This window comes from Cygnus olor, chromosome 6 (genome assembly GCF_009769625.2).
Source record: "Cygnus olor isolate bCygOlo1 chromosome 6, bCygOlo1.pri.v2, whole genome shotgun sequence".
NCBI lineage: Eukaryota > Metazoa > Chordata > Aves > Anseriformes > Anatidae > Cygnus > Cygnus olor.
This window is the reverse complement of record NC_049174.1, coordinates 21,020,477-21,045,979: the sequence shown is the minus strand read 5'-3', so window position 1 is coordinate 21,045,979 and position 25,503 is coordinate 21,020,477. Positions and strand designations below refer to the sequence as shown.

Sequence of the window (25,503 nt, the reverse complement as noted above, 5' to 3'; positions counted from 1 at the left end):
AATCATATAAGTTTACAAGAGCAAGTGCCACGTTGTGCACCTGGGACAGGATAACCCTGCATATACATAAAGACTCGGCGACAAGAGGCTGGAGAGCAGCGCCATCGATAGGGATCTGGAGGTTTTGGTTAATGACAAGTTGAATGGTCGGCAGCTTGCCCTGGCAGCTGCCAAGGGCAGTGGTCACGGCACTGAGCCTGACGGAGTTCAAAAAGAGTTTTTTTTCTAGGCAAAGAAATTGATGTGATTTTCAATAAAATGTAGCCAAACAGCCACATTTGAAATTTTTAGTTCAAGCTGAGGTGATGGACATTTGTACAAAATGTATAAAATTAATACAAAATTGGGAACTATTAAGATGGGGGAAAGTTAACGATAAAGTTCCTCACAGATGAATTGGGGTTAACCTTAATTTTTTCCCCACTGACTTGTGGCATCTTTGGAGGAAATGAAATATGCTGATGCAAAGTTAGGAGGCCAGATCAGTTTACTGAATTGAAATTGGGACAAGGAAAGAGGAGGTCTATAACGGGGATGAAAAACAATACTAGATGTAATAATTAAGACCTTGACTTAATCTTGCAAAGCACGGTAATAGTAGATTTACTGTCCTTACCTTACAAACTCCAGTGCAGGGAAATCAGTATTAAATTAGTATGTAAGAGCAATTAAATATGTTACATATGGATACATTTAATTTGGAAAATAGAAAAAAAAGCTTCAAAGTATCACAGAATTCAGATTTGGGGGAGAAAAAAACATTTTTCATTTTAATTCACCATTTTCTTCTAAGAAGCAAAATCTTCTGTCATGCTACTTTCAGCTACTTTTTGCACATTAAAACTAAGCTCTTCAAAATTAATGGAGTGATTTATACTTTTAAGATAATTAAGTTGTTAGTTTGCTAAAGAAAAAGAGGGTACACAGCTGGAGGGAAAAAAAAAAGAAAGAAAGAAAGAAAGAAAGAAAGAAAGAAAGAAAGAAAGAAAGAAAGAAAGAAAGAAAGAAAGAAAGAAAGAAAGAAAGAAAGAAAGAAAGAAGAAAGAAAGAAAAGGAAAAAGAGCTTTTAGAGCTGATCCAATCAGGAAAAAGGGATCCTGGCCAGCACTGTAAAACTCCAGGAATGGTGCTGAAGAACTCAATGTGGTCTGAAGCCAGCTGGAACTCCTCTGATTGTTCCCACTGGCCTTGGAAGTGGAGAGTACATATAGTCTTTTCTAAGTGGGCTCTCATCTAAAACTCAGCTAATTCAAAGGCTGCCAAAGAAAGCTGTTCATCATTTCTCTTTTACAGTTCTTTTGTACTAACAGTCAATATAAAATACGGAGTTGGACTCAAATCCAAAACAGCAATGCTGAATGTTCTTCCCATGGAAGACTATATAACAGAGTTGCTCTTTCATAAGTTTCTGTGGGAAAAATCAGAAATTTCATGGTGCTTTCTCAAAGGAATGAAAGATAAGGCTGGTCCCACAGGCAGCATGCGTGCTACTTCTCTTTCTATCTGGCAAGGGGATGATTAGGTAGTACACTTACATAAAGCTTTCCTAATCTGAGTGTTTTCACCATTGATCAGTCATAAAACAGCTTGTGTTCCTCCATTTGACTGTCTGCCCTCTGATGGTTTGGAAGACTGGACCAGCCAGCATTAAGGCAGTTATGGGGAGAGTAGATGACCAGTGGTTGTTTTTCTCCAATGAGTCTTTGCTTAAATTTTGTTCTATTTAGAAATTCTTTCAGCTAGGGCAAGTTCTTGATAGTGTGCTCAAAGAAATTGTTATAACATCTATTGTGGCAGTAATTCAGAATCTTGAATCAAAGTCTATTATGTCCTATAGGACATTTTGGAAAATATTTAGTAGGAAAAGAAATATTAATGCTTCAGATATTCAATGGGAAATGAGAACAACGCTCTGAAATAGATTCCCAAGGGAAGAGGCTGTTTTGTACCAGTCTCCTTTCTTGGAGAGGATCCAAAGATAGTTCTTAGCTTAGCAATAGATTTTTGTAGGGGACACTAGAGGGCTTAGGTACACCGAAGTGACAGCAGCATAAAATTCAGCTAGCCTAAAACTGAGTGTCTGAAGTACTACAATGTTGAAGCAATACAGCAGTGGCCGGTATCCCACAAAGAAACAGGATTGCTAACTGAATGGAAACTAGTTAGTTTAAGGTTCCTTAAGTAAGAAAGTTATTCTTCTTAAATGTCTGGAAAGATAATTTTCTGTTTTGACTAAAATATCAACACTCTAATTTGCTGAAGGTGTAGTTGTTTTGCAAGTTATGTTAGTATATCAATGGAAATTATTTTGTTAAAATAGCCACAAAGTCATGTAAAAGAACAGTTACACCTGTAATATGTTTTTTAAAAATACAGATCTCAACAAGGTTTTGTATCTCTAGCCTGCTTTGACATTCCATTAGGAACATAAGATGTTCTAGTCTGCTGATACCATTTTTCAGTTTTAACAACTAAGGGGATTTGAAGTATATTGAAATGTCTATGGTTGAATCTTCTTTTTTATTGGAATCTTTTTATTGGTCTAAAGAGTTGACAATTTTAAAATCTAAATTCCATTGTCTAAAGGAAATGCTAGTCTAGCTATTTCTATGTTTTCTGGTTTACTCCTGCTCACAAAAAAACCATCACGTAGAGGAGGATTTTTTTGAGTGGCAGAAAGAATGTGTGTCACTTCTAATGGGATCCTTGTTACAGGGGGCAAACAAAAGTTTCTGGTGGAATAAGCATGTAGCTAAGGCAATACCCTGCTCCACCAGTTGTTGCAATTACAAAATACGGGCCATAAGGAGTCTTTATCGATTGTTTTGGTTCCTCATTCCCTGGCATCCTATCTTCTCCTGGAACTACTGTAATTTTTAACCCTCTTAATTAATTAAGAATTTAATTCAAGAATTAAACTCTCCTTTATTCACTTTTGCTTGTGTACAAAGAAGTGACAAAATAAAAAACGATGAAGAACTGAATACACTGGTTTTTGCTGAAAAAAAATAAAAACATGCAAAATATCACAGAGAAATGCACAAAGTATCTACATACCTCTTTGCTTTCTTCCAGGTCTGATTCACTACTAAATTCCTCTGTATTTAAATTTTCAAAGTCAGATTCACCCACAGCAATGGGCACTGTCACAGTCAGGCTTGGGTTGTTTATGAATGACATATAATCACTTTCATCAATTATGTATTTTTCCACACTGCTGCCTGTGCCTATGCCACTAGTTGTTCCATTTGCATCTTTAATATAGTCATGGTCCTTGCTTAGTTCGACAGTTGTATGGTTGGAAATACAACTATTTTTGTTGTTCAAATCTTCAAGTGGTTTGATTTCATCTAAAGCTTTTTGTTTTTTAACAAAAGCTTTTTGGATGAATTCACGTGCTTTTCTTTTCACGTAATCTATGCCCTTCTGCATTCTTGCAACAGCAATTTGGAGATTATTCATTTCATTATCATCATCCGTCACAGCAAGGTTGTCTGCACTAAAAGAGCTCAATAGCAAGGCCAAAAATAAGTTCAGTACCTGCAGAAAAATAAGGAAGGACATTCTAGAGTTTATCTCAACAAAGAACATGTACTTTATTAAAAAGAAATAAAAAGGCTCATATTAGTGACACTGAAGACTGATGTTACAATAATTCACCACAAACAAATAAAAGCACCTTCAAAATTATTTCTATTCTCTGTGAAAAACTAAGTTTTTTGTTTTGTTTTGTTTGTTTTTTGCTCGGGTCCTGTTCACTATTCAAAAATATTACTACGACTGACTAATATCTGTAAATGTGTCTTTAAATCCAGACAGTAAAGAAACATTTTGGTGGAAAAATCTTATAACCTAAAAGTGGAGATAACAAATTTGCTATTCAGCATCATAAAAAAAAATAACTTATTCCATCACACAGCAGAAATTAGATTTAGGTGACTAATCATATGTGATAAATAATAATAATAAAAAAATACAGCAAATGGTTTATAAAGAGAACATAATCTAGATTTATTTGAAGCAGAAAATATTTACAAACAGCCAAAAGACAGATTAAGAAGTGACTAAGTGCTCACTCTAACATTACGTCTTAGCCTTTTGATGTTGTAAGGTGCAGAATACTTTGTTCTCAATCCAGAAAAGCTCTTAAAATTAACTTTAAGCATTGCTTGAAACCACCTGCTTAAGTGTTTTGTTGAAGCAGAGCCAGAGCACTTAGTTCACTTCAGAACTGAACCCACTCTGTTGCTGAATAATTTTTTGTTAATGTTTTGATTACGTACCACTAGGTTTCCAATCACCATGACCATCATGAAGACAGTAAGGCACATGGCTTGGCCAGCAACCTCCATGCAGTCCCACATTGTTTCTATCCATTCTCCACACAATACTCGAAATACAATCAAAAAAGAGTGAAAAAAATCTTGCATGTGCCAGCGTGGAAGTACACAGTCACTTGCGATTTTGCAGACACATTCCTTGTAGTTTTTCCCAAACAGCTGCATCCCAACCACAGCAAAAATGAACACAATGATGGCCAGCACCAGGGTCAAATTTCCCAGAGCTCCCACAGAGTTACCAATAATTTTTATTAGCATATTTAGTGTTGGCCAAGATTTTGCTAATTTGAAAACTCGTAACTGGAAGGAAAAGAAAAAAAAAGAATGTTGGGACGAGTAAGAAAGACACAAAAATATTTAAAAGATAATTTATGGAAAGATATTACTGCAAAATATGCCTTGAGTATGACTGTTGATAGGTTATCCTCTTTTCTAAATGTGTGATGATAAAAGGGTTGGTCACAAATTTTGCAAAGTTAGAGTTGGATATCCTCAAAGCATAGTTTGTATCCAAGGCTCAAGAAATTACCAATCAAAGTGAATTTAAAATCTGTTGATTATCTCTTAAAATCAACTAGGCTATTTTTCTACAAGTACTTGCAGAGTAGATCTTTTCCCGTGATGTTAATCAGAGCACAACACATCTAGCTTGTGAGTCTATTTGTTTCTGCATTGCAGGATATTTAAAATACGTATATATAATAAATAAATTGGAATTAGGCTTAGGCACCCATTGCTATGTATTTGTCTTGATCTCTATAAATTCCCACTGAAGACAGTAAGATACCACAACAAATATGGATTTGTAATAATGAAAGAGACTTAAGGCTTAGTGTCATGGGAAGCTGTGCACATTTTTAAGGAAAAAAAAAATGAAACCCCACTGAAAAATCAGTGCAATTGATGTATATTTACCAATCTGAATGATCGAAGAACTGAGAGTCCTTCCACGTCTGCAAGACCAAGTTCAACCAAGCTAAGGGTTACAATAAAACCATCAAAAATATTCCAGCCTTCCTGGAAATAATAGTAAGGATCCATTGCAATTATCTTGAGAAACATTTCTGCTGTGAAGATTCCAGTGAAGACCTGAAATCAGAATGCAGTTGGTTATTTTTTTGTGAAATATAATATTACAGGTTTAGCTGTTGTTTGGGCTACTCCAAAACTGATACTTAAAAACAGTTCACTGTAGTGATTTATTATGACCACCTTACCTTAAAAAAGGCCATACAAACCAAGTAATTTTTTTTCCAATTAATTGAATTCTACACTGAAGAAATTACATAAACTTCTGTTTTATAACATTTAGAATCCAATTTCAACTCTGTCAGGATATGGACTTTCTCAAGGATATTGTTTGTACTGCACAAACAATATCCCTAATTTGATTTTCACGACATAAACCAGAATGCTTTCCAAGAAATTACATGGCATAACATCATTTTTGGTATACTAATTACATTATACAGCAGCATGAATGAGGCCAAATCTGACTCCTGATGGAGCTCCTTTGCTCCTCCAGCCTGCAAGAATCCCATTCAGTTCAATACAGATAAGATTATTAATAACAGCTAGGAATCAACTGAGATACAACAACTTGAAGAAGCTGAGGAACTTCTACATAGGTGTTGCCAGTAAGTTTAGTGAAGCTCATTGGCTCAATCACTTTAATGTCAGAAATAAAATAGCATTTAAGAGTCCATTTTAAACATGATATTCCAGGTAATGGTTTCTTATTGTGAAATGAAATATTCTGAATGAAGCAGGAATCATATTTAGGTGTTGCCAAAGTAGCAACTCTGAGCAGCTTTGAGAGAGAGCTGTTGTGATTCTGAGTATTAGAAAAAAATCCTATAGAAAAGGGAAGTACTAAAGCCACTGTTAAAGGCTGGCTGAACCCTGGTCTGAAATGCTTCTTTCTCCTCTCTTCTCTTGTTTTTGATAATTCATTTTCAGGAAGGCTGAATAGAAAGTGGAACAGTTAAAGAGAATAGAATCTAACTGGGATAATCAGGAGATGGACCAGACTCTGACTTGCTCTGCCTAGGAACACCAATGCTCAAGATAGATTTTACTACTGCTTTTAAATACATCACAGATGCAAACACTAGAGAGGGAAAAGTTACTAGTTTTTAAGATAGAGGATTAAAACAAATGTGTAAAAGGTGGGAATGAATAAATACAGCGTGAAAATATGAATAAGGTTCTTAACCATCAGGATGGTGAGGTTCTCGAGGAGTACTCCCCACCTGCTGTATTGCACTCCCCACCCAGAGCTGTATTGCATTCAGCTCTGGGGCCGCCAGTCTAAGAAGAACATTAACCTGTTGGAACAAGTCCATAGGAGGACCACAAGAATGATCAAATGTTTGGAGCACCTCTCCTGTGGAGACAGGCTGAGAGAGCTGTGGTTGTTCAGCCTCGAGAAGAGAAGGCACTGGAAAGATTTTTATAGTGGCCTTCAAGTACACCTAAAAGGGCAGTACAGGAAAGCTGGGGAGGGACTATTTTTCAGGGCTTGTATTGATAGGATACTCTCTTTGTAGTCTGATATTCACCAAAATTTATATATATTATATATATATATATATAATATATATGTATATATATTTTTCCAAACATATATATGTATATATAAAATAAATATAAATATATAATTGTATACATATATTTGTTTGGAAGAAGACTATAAATTGCTTCAACACAAGATTTTTCATTTTACTAGGAAACTCATATCCCTTATTTTAAATACAGGAAAACCAGCTATACGTTTGTCTATTAATTCTCCTTTCTGAATCCTGTGGTTATTTACATGATCTGAGTTATTTTTTCTTCATTACAAAACAAGGATTATTAAAAATCACATTGTAAGAAATCCATTCTTAAAATAAGAGACTAAGTAGGACTACAGCAGCAGATGCTTTGCTGTGATCAAACCTGTCAGTTCAAAAGCATCAGAGCTACAGAAAATTAACTCCTGAATTCTTTAATAATTTATCTTTTTGAAGTAGAAGGGAGAAAGTATAGTTGACAACATGACAAAAAGGTATCTTACTAATTATCTGACTCTAAAAAATGTAAAGACTATGAGAGGAAAAAGTACTGCGGGATATTTTTCATAGTTTTACATAAAACATATAAAGAAACCAATCCACGTATCCACATAAAAAGTCATTTAGCCTGGAAAATTCTAGAAATGCCTTTAAATGGCTCTTCTAGTGATTGTAAACCTGTGCTCAGGAAACAGAGTAACAAGAGGAAAGCAATTAAAAACACATTCATAATTTACACTTTTGTATTGTATTGATTGAAAATGAAACACTACATTTATTTCCATGGTGTCCTTTTCATGGAAGTAATGCATTTCCTGGTTTAGTAGTTAGATAAATCAACTTCTATTTAATATAGACTTTACTTAATGTAGCATTGGCCCCCTTTTTAAATATTTAATCTGGTTTTGCGGAACTTTGGAAAATATTGATTTTACAGAATCCTAAGTTACTTGACCCAGGGTTGACACTGAAATTTCCAAAAATGTTGTGTTTTATCTGGAGAGCAATAAATGGCCAGTAAATTCACTTTCTAAAGAGATAAAAAACAACAACAACAAGACAACACTGTTAAACTCCTTCTTTCAGTTATTTCAGACATACTTCCTTCAAAATTATAAACATAAAAAGACAATAGACTTACCAGATTTCCAACTGAAAGTACATTATTGAATTCATCAGTCATCGGATAATGCTCCATGGCCATAAAAAGTGTATTTAAAACAATGCAAATAGTAATCGCCAAGTCAACAAATGGATCCATTACCACTAAGTTGACGATATGCTTTACTTTTAACCAATGCGGACTGCAGTCCCAGATCAAGAAAATATTTGCAAATTTATACCAACATGGTGGGCATTTCTGCCTTGATTCTTCAAGTTCTGTGGGAAATCAAAGTTCACAGCAGTAAGTATGTGATTGCTCTAACCTACATCTCAAGCCTTCATTACTTGTATCAGTCAAGTTAATTACCATCTGTAATGTTATTGATTAACCCCCTATAAGCACAACTTCTTTATATTTCAATCACTATTCACATCAGTACCAATTTATGTATTACGTATTCTATTGTTCCTTGATTCAGACTGTTCCTCAAACTTGCTGTTCTATTACGTAAATATTTTACTTTCAAAATTGTGGTAGTTAGGTAAAATTTTTCAACACAATTTTCATTCCTAGTTCAAGAAAAAAAAACAAAACAAAAAACTTTTTTATCACCTATAGTAGCACTTCTTTAAAGAGTAATTGAATAAATATAACTGCTAAAATATCCGTATATTTTAGCAACAGTAACATATATTTGAAAAATGTTCACTGGTCTTTTTGTGTCCAATAATTCTTTAATTAATATGAGTAAGCATCCTCTTAGTTATGACCATCAGACACAACGCCGTAGTCCTAATGACCACAAGGCATATGATGGCAAAACAATGAACTAGAAATGCTTATTTGTGTAATAACCTCAATGAATATAGAGCTTTGATAAATATTTGTTGGTTTGTGGAACAGTATCTATTCATTGAGATATTTTAAATAATTTTTAATGTTTCAACTCATGTTTTCAGATGTTTATTGAAAAAAACAGGTATTAAGGTATGAGTAGCACACACCTTCCACTGTGTTTGTAAGGATGCTAGCAATGCTCATTGCTCTTTCTCTTAAAGCTGGATCTTCCAGAAAGTCCATAGAAACATGGAAAGAGCTTGATATTCTTTTCCTCATTTCAGTTTCTGTAGTGGTGCCCTACAAATAAAAAAAAATAATACGTGAGACCATGTTTCAGTAATAAAATAAGTACATATTGTATAAAACCCTGTCATTAATATGCATGTATGCGTGCTTCGTGCACTTCAATTTTTATAATGTCAGACTTTTCTTACTTTTAGTATCTTAAAAATAATTTAAAAAATACATCAGGCAATAGTTACCTACTGCTCAAGAGTTAACAAGAGTTTATTCACTTAATTTTTGCATTTCTTTCCTTTGAGCTTTGAAAAATTATTTAAACAAATGGAAAAGGACTGAATTCAAAAGATTGTATAAAATTTTTGCAAACTGTATTTTTTCCTTGCTCTTGCTGACAGAATTCAGTTTCCTGTAACATACTAGTCTTTTACACTAGACAAACTGTAGCAAGAAAAGTATGACTTCCTCATGCTTCCTCATGCTAGTATATTTCTAATTAATGTTAGTAGACAATTTTGAACTAAGCAAGACATTTATTTTAGAGACCTCTTCTCTTACCTGCATGTATATACACAGTGACAGCAATATGTGCTGCTCATATGTTCACACAGACATTTGTATTTTTGGTAGAGTGTGTAGAAATGTGATCTTCCAATGAAGTACTTGTTGTCTAAACTATTGAACTCCACCAGCAAGGGATGGAAATATATAAGAATGAATGATAATAAAGAATTGACTACCTTCTTATATTTTAGCGGGGCTGATATAGAAGTGTGTTATCAAAATTAACTGATAATGCTAATTTTGATAAAGTGGTAGTATCAGTGTCATATTTATTGTAGACATACGATAACATTTTTGTATACAATTTTCAGTTGTATAGTAACTTTGATTTTGTGGACTACAGCCATAGACCTTTATAGCAGCAAAAATAAAGTATAGCACAGTAATGTAGTATAGTGCTTTTGTGAATGTGCAAGTTAATATTTCAGTGTGTGGAAACTGCAAATAGCATTTGTTAGTTACGAGAAAATTAGTTTAAAAAAAAAAAAAAAAGCTTGAGTTGCAAACCTATCTTATCTGTTTTACTTATTAAAGATTTTACAAGATGCAGGAGCATTCACAGCTTGACCAACCAGGAAGCATTGCCAAGGATTCCATTCTGTAGATAACACTGGCTGGTGCAGTAAGAAAAAGCCACGATGCCTAAGCTATTTAAAACTTTCTTACATTGTCATCAGTAGCTGGTTTATCTATTATCACCTCTGGCAGAAGCTGTCCAACAGGCGATGTAGGAACAGATGGTCCACCAACCAGGGAAACCACCCCATTGCAATCCACAGTGCTGTGCATCTTCCCATTCACTGGAAACACTGCCAGCATCCTGGATGACCTACTGGCCTGACTAATGTTACTGTTGCGCCGTTCACCGTGTCTGCGCGGCACAAAGAGAGAATCTCTTCTGCTATCATTGTCTTCAAAAGTGCTGTGCTCATCATCAGCAAAGTCATTTTCTGATCCTATATCCTTTGCTCTACCTCTGAAGCTGAAAAGACTTGTTCTGCTGTTGCGCCTTGGAGAAAACAGGGAGCCTCGAATGCTCAGCAAAGACTGCAGGCAAACAAAATTTATAATTATTAGCTGAAACCTTCAAACTTAGCATTGTTATTAGTATCACATTTTTTTTTTGTTTTGTTTTGTTTTGTTTAATATGTTTCCCATAAGGTAAATGCTGCTGTGAAACATCTGTATGTATTTCATTATATTTTGCAGATAGAAATACTTCTGCTCATGGATTGTTAAGACAAAAACAGTTTTGATCACTCCTTGCTCTTAATGTCCACTAAAGTTACTGACTAGTTGCACAATACCCATCAAGCAAAAAGTAAAAACATGCACATGCTTCTTTATATGCAGCATCCTTCACATATTGAACCAAACTCAAACATCATTAAAGCACGAAGAAAAGGTGAGGCTATCATAATGAAAAAACACTGTTAAGGTTTAATAAGTATAGATGAGATATAATCACTCTAAAAAAAAACACAGAATCAACTAGAGAATATTTTTAATATGATGAGAAGAATAGGGATATGAAGTTACAATTTTTTTTTTTTTTTTTTTACAAGTTGGCCTAGCAGCTACTGCACTTTCTGTCAGACGCTGACAACAATAATAAAATTTAATGAAAATCTCAATGTTTCCCTTCTTTAAGCAGTAGGGTCATGTTACTATACTAGGAAAACTAAAGTAGTTTTGTAACAGCCTGTGACACTTTAAATATATGCTGCTACTAAAAATATCTATATGCAATACCTGATGTGGAGAAGAGTATTTCTTTTCATATGTCAGTCTATTGCCTTCAATAGATAATCGGAAACCTTTCCTTCTTATGCTGTCTTCCGATTCAGACTTGTGAAATTCATCTTCTTCTTTTTCCTCTCCTCCAGACTGTTCTTTCTGTTTTCTTTTTTTCCGTCTATTTCTTCTCTCTTTTGCACTCTTTGAGCTCAATTTGGATGCCTCTGAGGAACTTTCTGAGAGCCCACCAGCTCCTTCTGCAGCACTGGGCTCCCTGGACTCGGCAGATGCTGTTACTGCTGCTGCTGCCACTGCTGCTGCCTGCCACATTGCAGAATTAATTTGTGTTATTGAGCAAACCAAGACAGTCTTTACAATTTTACTTATATTTTTAGTCCAACTCCCTTAAGTCATAACACTTTTCATAGAATATTCTAAAAATATGGTCATAGCCTTTGGTATTAGCCTTCTTCCACCTTTCATGAATAGCTTTAAAATGCAGAAGTCTAATACACTGTATTGATGACATCAGACTAAAGAAAAACATAATGAACAACGTATTTCTAGTTTTGAATATTCCTTCTTGATTATGCCTCAACTGTTTTCAGTAAAAAGCCTTTATTTCAGAAGAGAAAATCTCTGAGCTAACTCTGATGTTGAATACCCAGCAGGGAAGTTTCTGTCTCCAAATTCAAAAAACAGGGGTTCAATATCTCTAGAAAAATTTCTTTAATATTCTTTTGTATTGCACCATAAGGTATACCTGAGCCGCTTCTTGTTGCTTCTTCAGTTGTTCCAGCATCTGTTGAAATTCTGCCTCTTTCTGTTCTGCTTCTTCCATGGTTGCTTGATTCTGCTCTTCATAGGCCATGGCAACCACAGCCAGAATCAAATTAATCAGATAGAACGAGCCCAGAAAAATCACCAGAACAAAAAATATCATGTATGTTTTCCCAGCAGCACGTAGAGTCTGGAAGTAAGAATAGATTTATAAGCAAGAACAAGTTAGCAACAGTTCTGTTCTTCATACTGTGAAAATTAACATAACATAAGATACTTGATTTTCTTGCATTACTGGTGCAAACATATTTAGTCTATTATCCATAAAAAAATTCTCACCAGTTGATAAAGGTTTTCCCAGAAGTCTTGGGTCATCAGGCGAAACAGTGACAAGAAAGCCCAGCTGAAGGTGTCAAAACTTGTGTAGCCATAATTGGGGTTTCTACCAGCTTTCACGCATGTATACCCTTCTGGGCACTGCCTGCAAAGACAAACTGGGTGTGACCTTACATAGGTATTTTGGTATTATCATTTCGAATGTCCAGAAGAAGATTAGGATTAGAAAATTGATTGTTCTTGTATAGTGGATCAGACTATAAATAATAGAATATGTAACTTGTAATAGAGAATTATTTTAAAGGATACTAGAAAAATTAATCAGGAAAGGCACATAAAAAAAACAAAACAAAACAAACCCTACTGTGAAAAGTTTAAGCTTCTAAAACATAATCCAAATAATTCCTTTAATTATTAATGTTGTAACTAATGTCAATATTTTCTACTGTCTGTTCTTGAACCTGTTAGTACTCCTATGTGCAACTGGAGCTGGAAAATAGCACGTTTTCTAGCTGTGGTGTCTGTTACTTTACATACTGGCAGGAAATACACTAATATCAGATTTCTAAGTCAGCCATGCAAATACTGAGATCATTAACTAATCCAGCAAGGTCAATGAAATCCACTGATTCCATTGCGACTGGAGATCCAAATCCACAGTCTGGTGTAAAAATCAAATATTACTTCTTATGTGAAAGAATGTAGTCACTCAAAATATAACACCCCTGCATCCCACCATGCACATCTGAAGACAGATTTAATTTGAACACTGTGAAATAATACTGTGAAACATGGTCTTACCCAGCATCAGAGCTATTTCCACAAAGCAGAGCATCATTTTGCCCTTCCAGAAAATAAAAATGACCTGTTTAGAAAAGAATTTAAAAAAAAATATTTTTTTTAACTACAGCTCTCTGAAATAATAATCCAGATCTAAAAGCATTAAGGTGATTTCAGATGCAATTTTAAACACCTTGTATTATTTTTTTCAGCAGGAGTGTAACTTCAGAGTAAATGCCACTATGAATTGTAGTAAGTGCCATCTCTCACAGACTTCTGTTAAAATGCTAAAATGTACTAAAAATCCTGACAAGTTCTGCTGTGTGAAGGTGATTTGCACTGTTCTCCTTTCAGACTGATCACTGAACTAAATCACACTCTGTGAAATTATATTTTACACTTATTTATTACAATAATTAAATTGTACTTGGAAAAAAAAAAAGATACTGATAATTTATTTTAAGGAGGGAAACTTTCTGATCAGCATTGCCAAGGGTTCCAGTTTGTCACTTACAAATGCTTGTGACAGTTATACGTGAGTTCTGTAAAAAAACCACATGGCTGCCAATGGCTCCAACTGTTACAGGTGCTTACACACTGCAATTAGCTTGCTGACTGGTTTGAGGGCTCTGGTATACATCTAAACTGAGTAATTGCAACAGTCACTGACTTGTGTGAGAGGGGTTTTAGGGGTATATGATGCAATTATTGATCACCTTAGGAAAGAGAAATTGGATAGTTTCCACCAAATCACCCAGTAGCTAACCAATCCATAAGCTGTGTAGTAATCCTGTATTTTTTAAAAGACTTTTTAGATGGTATAGGCAACAACATTGACCTGTCCATTTTTAGAAGAATAAAGAGATGGTAGGAAAAAAAGTTGTATCTGTTAATATATACTTTCTCTGTATCCTTGAATTTGTCCTTTTCCCCTCAAAGCAGACTCCTACAGTAGCTAAGCTCTTTATTTTGAAAGACTCATCACAGAAGGAGCTTCCTCCTGTAGCAAAGCTTCCCATTTAGCCACAGGCAGGACACAATTTGTACAGTCAGACCACACAGCCCAGTGTCCCATTTCCAGCACAGACCAGAAGTGCTGCCTGAGGAAGTCTGCAAGCACAGGCCAGATATGTAGTGCTACTCCCTTGAGCACCCTCCCAGCTTCCTTCCAGTGCTTCTGAAGCACAGCTGCTTCAGAGTTAGGGTGTTTCCTTTTTTGCTTCCTGAGGAAATTTTAAACCCCTATCGGATTTCTGCTCCATTGAACTGGCCTGCTAGTCTCCCTTAAACTGATCTCATCTGAAATGCTGTTGGTGCAGCTGAGCTTAGACTTGGCTGTGGCTACACATGCTGTCACTACAAAAGCTAATGAGTGCTGGGTGTGAAGAGGTGTCACAAGTCACTGGCTCAGCATGGTGGTTTGCTGCAGGAGGTGCACCATGCCCAAGCCAGCTGCATCTCTTATCTTTCTCATCCTGTTAGCAAAATTCACCATTTGGGCAAGTTAGGTTTTTCAGCTGCACATAGATTTTGTTTGACAGTCTGTGAAGAACTCAATTTCAGTATCTAATCATGCATACAGGGTACAATCTTCTATGCTGCGCAAAGTGTACAACCCTGTGTGCAGCTGCTGTCACGCTGGGCTGGTATGCTTTGCAGAACTGCACTGTGCTGAAACCCAGCTGTAAATAGCAAAGTTAGCTGACTTGATGCTGACCACAGCTGACCTATATGAAAGAAACCTTATTCTGCATGATGTCAGCTAATCATGATTAAAACATGCTGGAACATAACAGCTGGTTGGGAATAATGCAAACCAGACTGGATAGAGTATACGTGGGGCAGTCAGTCGCAATCAGCACTGCTGCAGCTGAGCTGAACTGGTGAAATAGGGCTTGTGTTAAAGTTCTGAGGTTTATCCAAGATATGCCATGGAGCATGGTGGTCTTGCCAGCTCCACAGGCAATAGCCACACGGGCTTTCTCTGAATACTCTGGTACAACCATGTTTTTCAGGATGGCAGATACAAATGCTCAAAATAGCAGAACAGGAAATTTTTTAAAACAACTCAGGCTGAATGGCATAAGCCCCTAATAGATGCAAAATTCAGAAAGGTATTTTGCCAATGTAATGTGAAAAGTTTCTCACTAAATTCAAGACATATGGTTGGCTTCATTTTCTTTGACTGGGAAATATGAAAAAATCCCTGATGGGCAAGTACTTCACTTTAAGGGAATTTACAGTTGGCTGCATAACCTTAGGGTAATGACTGAGCATAACTGTTATTACATAAAATAGATACTGAGATGTTTCACACTGACTGCTTCCTAAGTGAATAGTTGTGAGCCAGACCCAGTACATAGGACAAAGATGAAACCTTTGTGAAACCCAGCACAAACAAGTAGGAGCCTTGCAGTTCTTGCAAAATCATATGGCACCTGATAAGCAGGAGGTTTACGTAAGAAGCATTTGCAACACTGGATCAGAAACAAACTCGTGTGGTGGGGTCAGCACTTACAAACCCTTCAATTTCCACTAATGATACTGCACTGGGACATTTGGGAGACCACCTGGGCTGGCCCTCAGGCTCTCCCCCCCCCTTCTGCCAGACTCTAGGCACACGCCAGGGGCTCTGTTCATTGCCAACTACAGCTTCTTTCTGCTCCTTTCAAATTACTGAGCATGGGACTTGTCTTCTCTACCAGCCTCAGTCTCTGAGAGTTCCACACCTATCTGATCCACACCATTTACTTCATTTAGGCTGTTTCCATCTATTTCTGAGAAGACTCACTGGCAATATGTTTAAGATGAACTAAACATCTTCATTTAAGAAATTAAAAGCACTAAAAGAAAATATATTTTTTCTTAAGCCATTTAAAAAGTTAAGAAAATGCAGAGGCAAAGAGAAAATAGATATTTCAACTCAATTACATGGAAAGAAAGAACAGAGCTGGCACAGGGACATTCCAGGAGATTTTGCTAAGCCAAAATATTTTGATCTCATGGACTTGAGGTGCAAAGTACAGCAGAAGAGTAGATAATGTGAACATCACTTGAATAATTCTATAAGAAGCAATGATGGATTTCAGAATTACTCTTGCAGTCTCCCCTCTGTGTACCACAGCATATCTTGAAACAAATATGCTATCTAGGAAATAATAATTAATAACTGAAGAATGTGTTTCATTAGTCAGTGCAAGGTTTATTTCCCAGAAAAAAATTGCTTATGGCAAACTTGGCAAGATAAATGGATTTAGCATTAAGTTTATCAGATTTGATATCTCAGAAAAAGAACGGGGAAAAAAATAATGTTTGGCTCACTAATGCCAGCAGTGCTTACATAAAGTATCTCTTAAATGGCATTTCTGAAAATGACCTCAAGGGAAAACTTAGGGCTTATGTACCCTATTTTTGCATAACATACACAACTATTGGAATAAAAAAATGTAGTATTCCTGTGAGACAGTGCCACTGTACTTCTCTGAGCTCCAGGTAACACTCTTTTTACTGAAGAAGACAACTGAAACTAGACTTAAGTGGACCTAGTGTAAGAACCATTTCTGTATTCCATCTGCCCACCCAGAAAAAGAGAACAGGAAGCTGTGAGAAGATCATTTTTCTTTGTGAAACTGCCTGTAAGCAAGGACAAGCTTATTAACTTCATAGTAAGACTCATAATTTCATAATAGATTTGAACTTGTGTGTAAATACAGAAAAGGTTGAAGCAGCCATTCATTAAAGTATATTCTGTAACTAATGCAGCATGATTTTTCAGGATCTTCAGGTCTCCTTGAAGTCAAATGAAATCAGAGATTGAGTTTATAGATTGTTAAAAAACATCCAAACAACACCCCCCCCAAAAAAAAACACAGAAAATGAAGTTTGACCTTGAAGACCTTACTTAACCTTTGTTGTACACCGTATCATGGGATCTCTCTGAATTCAAGTGTTTAAGTAAAGTGAATTTGACAAAAAGATTACATCTTGACTTAAGAAATTAAGATGGAAATCAATCACAGTCATTGATCGGGTGTGTGATCATGGTTAGAATTATTTCTATTTGAAATTTGTCTGTCTTTGACTTACAGGTATTGAACCCATTATATCTTTGCCTGCTAGATCAAAGGTATGTCTATGATGAAATTTCTGTTCCCCATGAGGTTTTTTTCAACTGTAATCAAATCACCCCTTAAACCTTCTCTTTGATATGTTAAGTAGGTTGAGCTCCTGGTCTATCTTGGTATAAAGCATGTTTTCCAACCCTTTAATCATTCTACTCTTTTCTGCACATTCTCCATTTTTTTAACATTCCATCTAAATTGAACTTTTTATAGTATTCCAGTGGTGCTAAATACAGGGGTAACACTGCCTCCTAGTCAATAATTTATTTATGCAAACAGGATACTATTTAGCTTTTTGGCTGTAGAGTTTTAGTTTTAATTTTTCAGAGTCCTGGCTGCTCCAAAGCATCTTAGGTGCTTTGCTGAAGGCCTTCCAACTGCATTTCTATATCTTGCCTTTGTTGCAGCTCTGCAACACTTCATGCAAGCTGCTTTGACAGTGCTTTGCAGAGCCTCTGTGGCACTATTTTTCCTTTGTTCTCCTGCTGTTTTTTTTAATGTGTTTTTATTCTCATGGTTAGTACCTGTTAACACTGTTGCTACAGCAAGTACTCATGGGAAGCAATTGCCCCTGTGTGAGAACCACCCCTCTTCTCCCCAGCCTATTCTTGCTTGTAGCTTTTGGTTTATATTAGGTGACCTAATAACATGCATGTATGAGCATAAAAATGAACCAGCCATGCAGCACCTGCCCTGATCAAAGCGTGTTCCAATTAGTGCTAATAGCTCTGTAAGCAGGAAAAACATCTAGGGAGTTAGAGCAGATCCTAATCAAAAAAATATATGGTTACTATGGCAAAAGTATTATGTGGCAATCACCCTGCACTAGAAAGGACACCCAGGGGAGGAGACTCACCTGGGAACCCCAACACTTCTCTTCACAGCTGTCCACTGTTTTCAGTTTTCCCTTTCCCTCTCCTTTTTCTCTCTCCCATTCAGTTCTTTCACTGTTAAGAGACGATGTATGCCACCAGCTACAGTCTGGTGCATGTGAACCTGTCTCGACATGAATTGTCCAACACTGATATTTAGGACAGGGAACTTAGGTTTGCAGTCTCACATTTAACTGTGCTGAAGTACATTTGTTTGTCTATTCTCAGTTTGCCAAACGGCTCTGTATCAGCAGAACTGTTTAGAAAATTGTATGATGGGAATTTATCAAAATGGAAAAATGCATCAAAATGTGTTCTGAGGAGGTTTCTCTGAGTTTTCCACTACTGAAGAATTTAACTAATCTAGAGGATGGAAGTCTGCTTGTCAAATCTGCGCATGATACTGATCTCATAAGGGTGGCAGGTGAGTTTGAGGAAGATGGCAACATTTAAAAGATTCAGGACAGCTGGGGAGATGGTCAGTAAAAATAGGATGCTATTCAGGCTGGAACAATGATCTGTGCAAATACAAAGTGGGAACCTAATAAGGTTAATGCCTGTAAAAGATTCGGGAGACAGGTAGACCACAGGCTAAACATGATTTAATGATGTTGCAATTGTAAACAAAGGCAAGCACTAGCCTAGAATATACAAAGCGGAAGTATAAATTACTATGTGCAATTCTTCTCCTTTTAGCAATCTAATCCACTTAGCAGGCCTCATGTGGAGGTGAAAAGCCTGGATGCAAGTACTACACTTTTATAAAGAATGTTTATGAACAAGAAAGGATCCAGAAGAGAGAGAGATCTAGGTCTAGGAAATAAATCCTAGGAGAAAAGGGTGATAGAAAAAAGACTGAAAGAGGAGAGAACAGGGCATGGCAACATGAAAATAGTCTCTGAATACCTTTGAGACATTGATTAATGATGGGGAATAATTTGTTTTCAGGCCTGTGGTGAATTTGATAAGAACAATTAGCTTAGATTGCAGCAGAAAGAGTTATGTTAGACCTTAAATAAACCTTTTTAATAATGAGGACAGAGAAGCACAAGAATGGATATATGGTGGTAATACTGAGGACTCCTTTTCTGGATTCCTCACTGGATGTCAGAACTCTGTCATCTGTCAGAAATGACACAGTAGTCTATTCCGAATTTGTTTTGGGGTATGGGGATATAAAATGCTTAAGACTATTCTTTTAGGAACTCATTGGGACCTCTGTCTATCGCAGGGAAAGTGTGGATTTCGCAGAGAGATCTGAGAAAAAGCTGTATCAACAAGAGAGACCATGCTCTTCCTTCCCTCTTCCCTGCCAGCCACTGGAGCAGGTTGATGAGAAAGAGAATATACCACTAACTAAATCCTTTCTAACTAAAGGTATCTTTCTTCCTTCTCCTTCTTTCTAAGAACTGAGTCAGCCACAGAACATTTGAATAAGAATTATGCTGACGATACTTACTTTCATCCTCAATGTACCCCTTCCAGTCAAATGGAGCCACTGTTGAATTAACCAATGTACCATTTTCACCAATGGTGCTGTTGAGCTGGGAAGTAATATTTGTTTCCAGAGTAAAATTTTCTGGAGGCCACTGCAGGCATTTATTCCTCAAGTTGCCCATGAACAGCTGCAGCCCTATTAGTGCAAATACACTCAGACAAAACACAGTCAGGATCATAACATCTGAGAGCTTCTTCACAGACTGAATTAGGGCTCCCACGATAGTCTTCAAACCTGTAAATGTAAAGGAATTTTTATTCTGATATTCAAAATATTTTTAAAGCATAAAAATGACGTCTCCTAGTAAAGTTATAGATTTCATGCAAAAGCCCAAGTAAATGACTGTAATGTCTGTGAAATAACACTTTTGTGAAGAGCTTTTTCACTTGTGAAGATGAATAAATAGCTGAAGTTCATGTTCATTTGAAACTGTGAATGGAATGAGTTGCATATATTTCAAAATACTTGTTTTAATACTAAAACAAGTGACTTTGTTATTCATGCTGTACGTGAATCTCACATAGGTCTTCTTTTTTTTTTTTTTTTGTCAATATCTCTTGCTCCCAAACCTTTGCCATTAACAGTTTTATAACATACTAGATTTAGAATACAGTACTAAAGATCCTGTTTATCAAGAAATTCTATCAAAATTTAATGCTATAAAACTGGAGATGGTTTGGAAAATTGCAGAATTTTAAGATAATAAATCCCCCATGCAATGCCCATGCTATTCTTTATTATCTTATTCCTTTATCTTCATTACTAAATCAACATTTAAAACAGTTCTATTTTACAGACACAAAGATTCACAACAAGTACCACATAACATCATATAGGTAAAATACACATGGGTAAGAAAACTTCAGGGTAACTGATATTTGTTGAATGTGGAGAAGAAAGCTTGACATCGTAAGATGCAAACCACACACGCTGTGTACTGCAATGTCTCATGCAAGAATCTGTTAAACTCAAAGGCTGATTTCAAAAGGAAAGAGCTCATGTTAAAAAGCAATGAATCAGATCTCAGTGAATTCCAATATCTTCTGATTCCTGCTTTTTTTTTGTGGAAAAAAATAAGGCTTATGTTTAAAAAATATGAATTTAGTGAATTAAATTCAGCCTCAGTGTTTAACCTAGCTCTCACCTGGAATGACTGATATTGTTTTCAAAGCTCGGAGAACTCTGAATGTTCTCAACGCTGAGACATTGCCCAGGTCCACAAACTCTGTCACATATCTGTAATAGGGGAGTTCACACACAAACACAATGACAGGATAAAAAGGAACAGTTGGGAGGTACAAGGGGCCTAACACCTTACACCATTTACTTCTTACCTGGGATTACAGAAATAGTTTTCAAAGCTCTCAATACTCTGAAAGTTCGAAGAGCTGAAACATTGCCTAGGTTTACAAATTCTGTTACATACCTGTAGGATTAAATCACAGTTATTCAGAATTTAGGCAAAGTTTATGCTACTTACTTGGGTCTTTCATCAAGACCGTTTTGGCGTTTTTAGCAAAAAAATTAAATAGCAACAGTCAGAGGTTTACCTTTCACTGCAGTTTGCCTTGTGTTAATATGCTTTCAGAGCCTTCAGTTAAGTTAAATGTCTCTGAAGTGAATCACAGTGATTTAACTTTGAAAGCCTAAATTTTATCTAGACTAGATTGGTAAATTTGTAGAATGAAGTCAAAGGGATGCTCCTTTTCTGCTCAGAGGAAAAAATGCAGGACATGAAATTAGCCTAATACTAACTGGACTAATGGCTTCTGCAGTATTTATGTTTACATCAAAATATGCATATCAGAATGTGAAAAATGTTTTAGATAAAGTAAATCCGTACAAGAATTTCCATTTGACAAAATTGATATGTATCGATACTAATTTCATGCCCTTTTTGGCCTTCACTTTCAGAAAAAAACAAAAAACAAACACTTACGCAAAGGTAATGACAGTGAAATCGAGCCAGTTCCATGGATCTCGAAGAAAAGTAAAATCTTCTAAGCAAAAGCCCCTTGCAATGATTTTTATGAGTGACTCAAACGTGTATATTCCAGTGAACGTATACCTGGAAAATATTAGAAAATTTAACTGAAGTAAGTAACAACGTTTTATATCTGCATTCTGCTAGACATCTTAAGATCAAATGAAGGATTTTTTTAAATTTCAAAACTGGAAAAGAAAGTAGTAAATAAGCAGTTTCTTCGAAAATACATTATATTCATTGTACATATTTATGTATTTATATGCATTAGTTGTGACATGTTGACATGTTCAGGACAGTGGTCCTGATCTTGTGCATAAATCAAAAGAAATAAAACTACCAAATAAATGACATATATTAAAAATTTATCTGTGACACAGTTTAAAATTATACAATGCTGGATATGTTACTGTAACCCAAGAATGTTTTGAGCCTAAGATACTGGATACTGTCAGAATCACTAACATCTAAACCATCTAGTATAAAGTCTAGGAAAGGAAGAATACAATCATGCACTGAAGTCTTACTTTAGCAATACTTTTGCTTAAATGCTGTCCTTAATTGACATCTACAAATCGACAGCCATGGTTCTGCTATTAATGCAGTGGTGTAAAAATGTGGGGTAGGTGCTAAACCATGAAGAGAACATGATGAAGAGATGAAGAGAAGATGCTAAAACATGAGAGAACTAGTAGAATCCAAGTACAACATCTGTAAATAACTTTCATTTTTCTTTTTTTTTTTTTTTTTCCTACCCAAATGTTCTCCCAGATGGAGTTTTGAATAATTATTCAACATTTCTATGTAGTTGAGAGAGGAAATAGTATCTCATGATATTTCCAGGCAGAACACATGACTGCAGTTACTGGTATATTGTCTCCCTGAGGAATTGAGACATGGCTATCTTTAAATAATATATGCAACTTACTCTACATTCTTTGTCCAGTCCGGAGGGTTACTCATGGTCATAAATACACAGTTGGTCAAAATAGTGCACATGATAAGCATGCTGAATAATGTAGATAATAGTTAAGGAAAACACAATAGTAATACATGCAATATCATATGACCCATCCATCTTAAGTACAGCAAAATATTGCCATTTATAACTAGCCTGAGTAGGTCAAAAACTGAATCAAAATAGCCACATGAGGGCAGCAAAAAATAAGCAATACAACACATTTTTGCCAAACGGTTAATTTTTCCTCTAGTCATCTCTCTAAATGATGTGTTTAAAAATAGTTGCAACAGAAGCTAGTTTAAACTAAAGAAAGCAGTTTACAGACACATAACTTGTATATAAGAGACCAGAATTTTAAAATGTCTTTTACAAAATTAAGTGGATAGTATTTTGTGGTTTGAGGTGTATTTTCATACTTTTTCATACTTTGGGTAAAACCCAAACAACAACAACAACAAAAACTAAAAATAACCCACATAAGCTTCACTACAGGTGAAAGAGGAATAGGAGAAGTAAGAGCTCAGCCTAAATTTTACAGAAGAATGGTGCTAGCATTAAGACCATTGCTTAAAGCTGCTGAACCATTCCAAATTGAACATATTTTTTGAGTCAATATTGAAATCACAGGGAAGGATTTACCTTCCTGTTTCGCATAGATATGCTGGTGACCTTTGTCTAAATTGCTGAACAAGCAATGAACACTGTGATATCTTTATTTAAGTGACTTAACTCATGTTGAAGATCATGTTGCCATACAAGCTCTGAATAGTAAAAATCACTGTTCCGTGGCTTAGAATAATTAATTACGATGCCCTGAAGTGCTTGTCCGCACAATCCACAGACAGTATTCAAGATTCTGAATTAACATAGTTGGGAAGTTCCATTATAGAAAGAGGGTTCATTTTGGTAGTGGAAAAATTTGGAGATACCTGTCTGTAGTTTCAGTTGTCTCATAAAACAAAGTACATAAAATGTAATTGGATATATAACACTCTGGTAAATAAAAAACAGTATTCTTACTTTAGGGATGTTCTTAAGAATAATGTATCAGTAATTACTATGTGAAAAAAATAACAGAAACCTCACATGAATTGGTGGAATAAATACTATCCATTCAGATTATATTTTTGGTGCTAAACACATATGTTTGATACTGAACTAAAAAGAAGGATGTCATGATTCTTACAGGGCTAGACAAAAAAACTCTACCACCATATATATCACATACCACAAAAACTAATTTAAAATAACGTTAAGTCACGAATGGCTGGCATTCAAAAGTCAGGCATCAGACTAGAGAGGGCCCTATATAACTCATCTGGTGGACAGGGTGGACAATGCTCTCTGAACAAACCAGAAATGTGCAACAAATTAGATTTGCCTGTAGGATCTCTTCCTTCTTCATCCTATATCCTCCATGTATGTAGCAAATGAAGTACCTTCAAAAATTATTCACTGAATCCTTACGAATTCCAAGAACAAAGTTGGGAGATAATCTTAGCAGTTAAAGCATTTGAATGTCCTCTTAGGAGAGCTGCAGTTCTAGCCCTGTGTAGTGTATTATGTGTTTACAGCTATCTGTCATTCATAGCAAAGGCCACAGGCAGGTTTTTGCATGTCGCTCACTCTCTGTACATAACTCCCCATGTGTGTGCGCTGCATGGCCAAAGTGCTATTCTCTCTCAAAACAAATATACTTTGAAATCTTAACTCTCGCCAGGCTTTCTCACATTTGAATCTCCGATGTAACTGGTACATTCAATGTCTGTGCCTCTCTTCCCTCTTCTACATTTGGAGTGTTTGACTTATTACCTCAACCTTCCCTTAATTTAGTATTTTATGTTGTATAAGAATTTAACTATACACATACGTAAACAATTCTGATTTATGGTGGCTTCTTCATGGAAATGTACTGTATTTTTCACACTGCTCTTATACAAGCAAGGATTAGGTTTAGAGCCACTGCACAGCCTTGCGCTAATCAGTTACTGCAGCAACTGAAGTCTCCTATCAGCTGTGTGGACTTTTTGGGAGATGGAGATTGGAAAAAATAGATATTACCCATTGGTTTCACAGACAGCTGCTGGCAGTCAGGAAACGCTGAGTAACACAGTAATTTCACTTTGCAGAGGCTATCATAGGGGTACTTTGCAAGGTACCACTTTTTCATTTGAGCATCTCCTTGTTCCTTTCTAACACTCCTTGCACTCTGCAGTTCCAGACACTGCTGCCTGCCTTCTTTGTCTGCTCACCTCCCCCCTCCTATTCTAACCTTTTCATCCTTTCCTATTCATTGCAAAAGTCTGGCCATCCTCCATCACTCTTGCATTGCCCTCTCAGTTGCACATTCTACGTTGAGTTGAGTCAGGCAGGCAAGAAGGGAGGAATAAAAAAGGTGAAATACCAGGAGGTGAGTCAGCAGAGAAATTCATGCTGTTACCACTTCCTGCGTTTGGTATTACAATAAGTACCAACAGTGAGGAAGAACAATTGCAGAAGTCTCTGAACACTGGGGAGAGACACACTGTGCTTCTGTGCAGGGGCAGCAACATCTGACCGTGCGTGTGGGCACATGTGATCAGAGCACCATACACAGAGGTTCAGAGAATTTGGAAGACATGCAGATGGAGGTTCTCCAAGATGCGCCCATTTCACTATGCTCAAAACATATCTTTCGTGTTGAAAGCAAAAGGCACAAATCTTTTACAGAGGCCACAATGCCAAGCCTTTGCCTCAAAACATCAGGGCAGAGGGATTATTGATTATTGATAAAAGTCACAAGATTATTAA

General features: G+C 36.1%; 1 protein-coding gene across 1 annotated transcript in view; it reads right to left on the bottom strand.

Annotated features, from left to right (window-relative positions):
• Positions 1 to 25,503, bottom strand: part of LOC121072245 (sodium channel protein type 1 subunit alpha-like) — a 97,722-nt gene that overhangs the window by 32,152 nt on the left and 40,067 nt on the right. The window contains 14 exon segments of the mRNA XM_040561688.1: positions 3,058 to 3,540; positions 4,284 to 4,640; positions 5,256 to 5,429; positions 8,037 to 8,275; positions 9,005 to 9,137; positions 10,311 to 10,691; positions 11,397 to 11,702; positions 12,145 to 12,351; positions 12,501 to 12,642; positions 13,299 to 13,362; positions 19,730 to 20,002; positions 20,913 to 21,004; positions 21,708 to 21,836; positions 22,681 to 22,770. Of these exon segments, the coding sequence (XP_040417622.1) occupies positions 3,058 to 3,540; positions 4,284 to 4,640; positions 5,256 to 5,429; positions 8,037 to 8,275; positions 9,005 to 9,137; positions 10,311 to 10,691; positions 11,397 to 11,702; positions 12,145 to 12,351; positions 12,501 to 12,642; positions 13,299 to 13,362; positions 19,730 to 20,002; positions 20,913 to 21,004; positions 21,708 to 21,836; positions 22,681 to 22,770 (3,070 nt within the window).